This window comes from Cupressus sempervirens, chromosome 5 (genome assembly GCF_028749045.1).
Source record: "Cupressus sempervirens isolate cs-2001-9-10 chromosome 5, ASM2874904v1, whole genome shotgun sequence".
NCBI classification, from domain to species: Eukaryota; Viridiplantae; Streptophyta; class Pinopsida; order Cupressales; family Cupressaceae; genus Cupressus; species Cupressus sempervirens.
The window spans coordinates 854,889,992-854,898,099 of record NC_143122.1 but is presented as its reverse complement, the minus strand read 5'-3'; the positions used below and the strand labels follow the sequence as shown (position 1 = coordinate 854,898,099).

General features: G+C 33.8%; 1 protein-coding gene across 1 annotated transcript; it reads right to left on the bottom strand.

Annotated features, from left to right (window-relative positions):
- Window positions 1-1,301: 1,301 nt before the first annotated feature.
- On the bottom strand, window positions 1,302-7,599 carry LOC149558600 (lipase-like PAD4). The gene is made up of 4 exons (XM_089832761.1): window positions 7,426-7,599; window positions 6,795-7,125; window positions 4,132-4,818; window positions 1,302-2,449 (listed from the first exon to the last, which is right to left on the bottom strand). Exons 1-4 carry the CDS (start codon window positions 7,455-7,457, stop codon window positions 1,634-1,636), a joined length of 1,866 nt encoding a protein of 621 aa, XP_089688887.1. The 5' UTR covers window positions 7,458-7,599; the 3' UTR covers window positions 1,302-1,633.
- Between the last annotated feature and the right edge of the window lie 509 nt (window positions 7,600-8,108).

The window sequence follows — 8,108 nt, the reverse complement described above, 5'->3', positions numbered from 1 at the left end:
TTTTTATTTTCATAATTATCACAATTATTTATTTATTTAAAATTAATTAATTTATTATAATGCCAACATAATACATAATATAAGCATTTATTTACCTATATTATAATAATGTATTCTAGGGTCATTATATTCTCACAACTCTTAGAACTATCCATTATGTAAATCCTTATAACCACAATCCCAATCCTAACTATAACCATTATCTCAATTCTAACTTTAATAATTTTTTCAGACCCTTAACTCTAGGCTAAACCAATCCAAACTTTAATCATAATGTAACTACAATGTGACCTTAACTATTACTTAAACCCTAAACATAATGTGAATCCTAACTTAATTTGATCCTGTGTATGGCTTGAAAATGGTATTTACTTACTAAAACTATAAATCCATATATCTTATTAAATTAAGCATTAATCGAACATTAATCTTTGTTAAATCATAAGTAGAAATTGAACTCTTATCCTAAAAAAAATTGAGTTTTCAATACTTTCCAAAATCTTCTCTAATAAATTAAACTTTGTACTTAACTCTAATACTTAGACAAACTCGAATTGAATCCTAATCTATTTAAAAATCTATTTTAAAAATCTAAATAAATTAACCTAATCCTACACCATGTAATTAATTGTAAGAAATTTTTGTCTACCATAGCCTTAATCCTAAATGATATTAAAATTTCATGATATATTTGAATCATAATCCTAACTCCAATCTTATTCAACTTGAATTCTAACGTCAAACTTAACTCTAACCCTAATTAAACATATTGTTAAATTTAAAACCTAATCTAATTATAATTCAAAATAAAATTAACCATAGTACTTATTCTTTTCCTTTCATTCAATTATACAAATCATTCCTATCGGCACATACATAAATGTGCCACTGCTAGTTATATATATATATATATATAACTATTGAATGAATATATATATATATATATATATATATATATTGAATGAATGATGGTAATATTATTGGATAAAACAAATAGTGAGAATTAGAAATTGAGTCCAAAAGAATGAATTAGAGAATTACTATCCTCAATCTAATCTAAATATTAAATTATATATCAAATATATTGAAATTTAATTTAGATTTATATTTATTATGACATTATACTTACAAATTTAATAGTAGATTTATATTTATTATGACATTATATTTATCAATTTAATTTTTGTATTTATACATTCTAATATAATATTTAATATGTATATCTTCCTATAGACTAACCATTACACCTCATTTTGATGCAAGTACTTCTATTTTTATTTTCAATTCTGTAAAAACAAAACAAAGATAATAAGCTATTTATATTATATAATAATTAAAATTACACTAGACGACATAAAGTCACCGTATGAGAGTCATTTGAATAGCATCAAAATCAGCAAATTCATAGGTAAATGTAGACAGAACGTAGACCTCAACAAAACTGCTCAAATGTGCAGACGTTAACAATCATCCTTCTTATCCCCTACAAATCCAAAAAGAAGACTTCTCAAGATTGAAACGAAAAACAGCTCAGGCCTCTGCAGATTGAAAAGGAAAGCAACTTTCCAAGAAGCGGAAATGGCAATGGAAACAAACTTCTCACAAACTACAGAGCAAAATCAAAACCCATCTTCTAAGCCCCCAAATTCATACTTTTCATGGCTTCAAGCAAAGGGAAGCTTGATTTCCACTCTGGGTATTTCAGTTGAAAATTCTTGTATTCTTTACACCATATCATGAAGCTGCTCTGTTCGAAGAAAACCTCCTTGGAAATACTTTTCTCCTCAATCATCTTCGACACATGAACTTCAAAACTTTCCAGTCTTTTCTTGAGAGGGGCACTGATAGTTTGATGTTGCTCTTTCTCTTGCTGGAGATTTATGAAATCTTTTGAAGCTTCTTCAGCACGAGCCCAAAAACAAGAATCCTCAGTTAGGGATGCAAACATTGTGCGGGGCTTTCTATCCCCTCTACCACTTTCAATACGAGTTTGGTTTTTATCATGCAGCCATTTTTCCAAAACCCTATGACGTAAGGGCCTGTTCTCGATTGAAAGATAGCTTCCCCTGTTTGTCTGCCGTCGATTGTAATCTGCAATGTCCAGAGGCTCCACAAGTCTTCTGTATGCAGTGCCAGCATTAATCCATTTGTTTTGGTACCGGAACTCACTGGGCAATTGATGGTTCTTCACCATATCAACAATTTTATCCCAGAAATCTTTTAGACTCATCCTATTCTGATTGGCTTTAAAATCTCTCCTTTCTCCCAGGTCTCTGAAAACATCGTAGGATCCCCGGCTGTTGCCCTCACACACTGTCTTAATGTACCATTCCAGCTCCGCCATTTTGCTCTGTTGCATGCTCAACTCCACGTTTAGTTTCTCAACTTCCAAGTCATGCTGTTTTCTCAAATTTTTAGCTTTTTTGAGTGCATCAAACGCAAATTTGTTCTGTTTAACAATAAAAACTTGTCAGTCCTGATTTCGAAATACAGTACACATCATTGAGAGAAAACTATTAGATTGAATAGATCTTCCTAGAAATCTGTTGTTTCCAGAGAAATGGATGATATGACAATGACAGCCATTACACTGAATTGATCAATCTTTGTTCTATATTATTTACGACAATTTCAAACATGTTTTTTCATTCTTTGAAGTTTGTGCTTTAATATTTTGTTTAAAATATTTTTGATAAAAATAGGATAAAAACAAATATTGAAGAGAATTCAGAAACTCAATTATGAAACATCAACAAACTGGCTACTGATATATGGTTTAAGCCCAGCTAAAAAGTCACACAGAGAGGTCAGAACTACAATCCAAAACAGAACATAAAGACCTTACAATAGTTTAGTGACTACTATCACCTTCCTGTTATTTAATGCAGGACTTTGAGATTTATAATTAATGTAAGAATTAGTTTAGTAACTTGGATATAAATTTAATAAATTAAAAATTTATTTGGAAAAAGAGGAGTAAAAATTTATTAAGACAAAGGATTACAACAAGGAAATGCTCAACAAGGAACTCTGTTCTGATCAACAAGTTCATCAAATTCTTGTAACAGATCAAGGGGTAGCTGCCCTCTATCCATAATGTTCCAGACCGGTGCATAAACAGAAGCCCATTTGGCCAAACAATCAGCAATTGAAAACTTATTTAATTGATATAAGTTATATATTTCACAGTAGATATAAATGTAAGCTATGTATGCTTCCAATTTATATTTTGGTTCACATTTAAAAAGACATTTAAAAAGAGGAGAGATGAGGGGAGCTGCTCTGAGAGAAAGAAGTGCTGGAGCAATCGGGATAGAGGGTTAAGAAGAGATGTTTGGAGAAATAAGGAGAGATGAGGGAAGCTGATTGGAGAGGTAAAGCAATGGCCATGGAGTGATAAAGAGGTGGAGAGATAAAAGGGTTATGATGGAGTAATTAGGTAGATGATGCGAGAAGAAAGGAAGGCATAAGAACATTTTGGAGAGATGAGAAGGGAAGACATAAGGAGATAGCAGGAGATATAAAGGATATTTGGAGTGATAAGATGTTGGAGAGGTAGGGGTTGCATTGAGTGATAAGGAAACATAAAAAGGAGACAGAGATAAAAGAGATTTGGGAGATAGGTTGATAGGAATAAGGAGATCATGGAGTGATAAGGTGTCTAGTAAAGGGCCACAGTACCACATCACAAGGCAAATGTTCAAGAGGTGTTAATGCCTCAAACTGAGATTAGATATATATATAGAGAGAGAGATTTGTATGAGGATGGGGATCTCCATTGTGACTCTGCTCCTTGTATATTTCATCTATACTATATAATTAAAATGCATTATTAAGCTCCCTAGAGCTTGCCTGGATTTTTCATCTCCTTCAATGAATTACAACCCTTCCTCTGTTTCTTCTTCTTCTTCTAGTTAGGAGAGTTGAATTTAGCAGTATTACTTTTAAGAATTATTTTTCATCAGTTATCTGGAGCAGACTAATCTCAGGAAAGATACAAGCAAGGTAAAAAGAATTATTTTAGTAAATATATACAGTATATTTAAATTTCTAAATATTGTATATGGTTTGAATAAGCAAATCAATTGAGCGGCAAATTGGATTTTTTTTTTTATAAATTAGTTGGATTACCTGAGTCTGAAAACCCATTGCTTCTAATTGCAGTGCTATTCCCGCATCAATGGAGGATTCTGAGTAGATGTTTGAAGTTCTTGTTGAATATCCACATTCAATAACATGTTTCAGCAAATCACCATAACTTGTGTGCTCTGAAATCAATGCACGGGCAATATCTCTTTCTTCTGCAATACCATTTTCCTCTATGCTTTGCAAAGTTAAAATCAGCATCTCCAAGACAGCTTGACTGTCCTCAATACAAGCTGCTCCCATGGTTGAACAGAACATATAAATACCAAAGGGTTTATACGGGCTTGACTGTCCACGGCACTTGACATTTTCCAGAAGCTTCGTGCAAGCTTGTGAAGGATCAGAATCATTGCCCACTGTACTCTCTCTCTGAGGAAAAATTGAAATCAAATGCAGTGCAATTGATTTAAATGGTGCAAGGAACATGCGAGGAACAACATCATGCTTTGAAACCACATGACAAAATCTTCCCGACCAATCTTGGTAACCGATTGATTCTCCAAGAGCAGCATTTCCCACCAAAGGAGAACCAAATGTGATGCATAATGGATAGATGTTTCTGAGCCTCTTATCCAGAAAGCAGATTGTAGCCAGCGTTGCGACTGCACCTCCTACAGACTGACCCACAAATATAATGGGTTGTTCCTTTTTCTGTTTTGACAAATTCTCCATCTGATAAAACAAACAATTACACACCTTTAAATTCGAATCTTAGAACTTTGGAAATCTACTGAATTAAATAAAGTTGATTCTTAGGTGGCACGAACTTTAGCTAAGTAAATTTAAATGATCTGTACTGCTTTGAAAACTCACAACTGTAAAGATCGAAAGTTACCATAAAAGATGTTGCGAATTAACAGGTATAGGTAATTGCATAAATTAAGATAGATAGCCATAAGAACTACAGAGAACATTGTGTAGTTCAGTGTACTTTTGTGTTAGAAGATAAGTCATCTTGAATTGAAGATGAATCGGTTATAGAGGGCTCAGTAGTTCAGTGGTACAACATTCCAAACAGCAAATTGGAGGTTCTCATGTTTGATTTCTATCTAGTTGATACAATGTTTATCAGGGTATCAAATTGTGATATTGCTATCAGGATTCTGTGAAGTTTTTGAGTCAAACTTATTGATCCATATTTTGTAAGTAGTAGTTTACACGAACTCATCTCTTATGAAAATGAATGAAATACTTAGCACTCATTGGATATAGGTGATGCTCACAGAAATGAAACACTGAGATTTCCCAAAAGATCACCCATCCCAATACATGAGAGCAACACTCGAACACCTACAACTTGGATCGAAGTGGAGTGTTGAAAGACGAACCACCTCTAAACCAAAGATGGATGAGTTATAGAAGGCTTGGCAGTTCAGTAACAGCACATTTCAAGTAGTAAATGGGAAGATATATGTTTGATTCTCAGCCGATTTATCGAAGCCCAGATCAGCAGAGCCAGGTCAAAGTAGGAGCCCTGAGCATCTACAATGTGGATCAAATTGAAGTTTTGGAAAATGAGCCACCCTTGAACCAAGTTACCAAAATGAACCGGTCACAAAAAAAGACCTTTAATAAACATCACACACTAAGGAAGAAATTAAGCTTGAAAAGAATAAGTCAACTTTGACTATTTAATTGGCATGGTAGAACACTCTTACAAATTAATTTTTTAAGGGGTAAACGCTTTGACCCGGAGCTATGAACCAATGAGGCCACAAATGGGGGACCTCATCCCCATGAGATCTGAACCTTGATGGCAAGAATAACAACGCATCAACTTAACCATCACAACATGCCACCATTGGCAGATAGAACACTCTAAAAAATAATTAAAGGTCTTTTCCTAATTAATCCACAAAATATTAACCTTTTTTTAAAGAATCAGCAGCAAATATGTAGTGTTTTCTGGGTATATCTCCTGATAAGATAGGTTAACAATATGTGCTGCCCTGCAGAGGGATCTGAAAAATAAGAACAATTTAATGCTGAGCGATTGAATCCAGAGGGCTCACGCTCAAGGCCAATGATTCTCACGAACTGTCTACTTACAGATAAGTTCGAAAGTACTTTCAGGGTTAATCTACAAGATATTTTAGCAGAGATCTTGAGTTCATTTGACATGAACTAGATATCTTATATAAGAGGATACAACAAATAAAATCATAGTTAAGTAGAGCATGTTATAAATGGGCAAAACAGTTTGAAGATAAAGAGGGTTTTAGGTACAATATTGCATATAAGATTCTAAATTAAATGGGCTGCTCTCAAAAAGTCAATAACCTAGTGGTAGAATACTTTAGTTGTAAAAGGAAGATTTCAGATTCGAATTCTAGTTAGTAAGTGAACAATTCAATATGATTTCAGAGCTATGCCAAATTAGGAGCTCTGAGCGTTGTGACTTAGTATGAAGCCTTGAAAATAAATCACCCTATTTAAAGGTCATGAGCTTATCCTAGAATAAATAGTCCTAATTGATTCCTAAAACAAACTTACACAGAAAACTTCACATTAGCCAGAAACATCAGTATGAATAAAATTGCATTGAATAGAAAAAAAAGTGTAAGTGATGATGAGATCTAGATTTTGGAATGCAACAGCTCGCATCCCTCATAAAAGAGTAGCTATAAATGGGAAGAGGGTTTTCATACCTGGGTTTCCAAGTCTGAATTTTGTAGAATATGGAGGAATATGTTGAGAATTCCTTTGTGAACAAGGGCCGGTTGATAATCATCACCCTTGAGACGATCAGAGAATTTGTCATTCTGATTCTTGATATCACATTCTCCATATGGGCTATCCAGGATGCTGATATCTCCTGTATAAAATGATGGGAATGCCACAAATTCTACACCTTTGTATTCATTCCGACTAAAATAAGTATTGGCATCGTTCATAGAAACGATACTTGTCTCCTCTAAAGCTCGTTCAAGGATTTCACAAGAACAAAGAAAATTTGCCTGTTCTTGACCAGCAGAGAACCTGTAACAAACATTCCGGCAATTAGCACCAACTGGGTAATTCAACAATGAATTCATTCCTACGAATTCCTAAAATAAAGTTGGCATTTTAAAGGAATCAATACTTTTTTCTGGTTGAATCCACTTAATTTCTTTAGGATTTGTGAAGTTCTTTTGAACATTCAACAAAAAATTGCATAATGACAGTGTTTAACGTCCATTAGAAACTAGTTCTTTCTGGGTCTACTAATCCATTGTTAACCAGGGGAAGCAAATTATGCTACGTGTTACCCAAAATGATAATTAACAAACTCATACTTACTGTGGACCAGTAGGCTCCAAGTATTCATCCATGGCGCTTTTGTGTTTGGAATGTACTTTCTATAATCTAAGATACCAGACAATCTGTTTTCGAATGTATCCTATACTCTCAATATATCAAAAATATCTAATTGCAATTCAGAAACACAAATTCTCTTTCAAATTGTGCTTTGATCATTTCAGTTCTCAAGAGATGGGGGTTTTATAAGGTAATGTAGTGGGTGTAAACAAGAAAAAGAAAAATTCCAATGGAGTTTGGTAAAGAGGGATTTGGGAGGCAAAATAGGGAGCAAAGAAAAGTCTGCAATAGTAAGAACGTCCCGCGTAAAGAGGGAGGAGAGAAGGTACGAATGTCGTATTCATTTCAGTCATAACGTGGTTAACGTGGTGCACGTTCACTTCTGTCTATTTTAAAAATCTATATAATACACCCATTGAAAATAAGAAGCTTCGGAATACCAAGACTTGTTGCCTATTGTCATTTATATAGTATTCTTAATCTTTGTAGAATCCATGAAACTCTTGTTGTTTGGAATTTTTCTTCCTTCCAGGCTGATGTTTCCATCAACAAACAAAATAGCTACTGGTCCGCCGTTCTGTAGGAGGTCAACCTATTTCTAGTTGCCTTGGGTTATCACCAAGTAATTTAATGTGACATTCATTCTCCAAAACTTCTATAAGTCA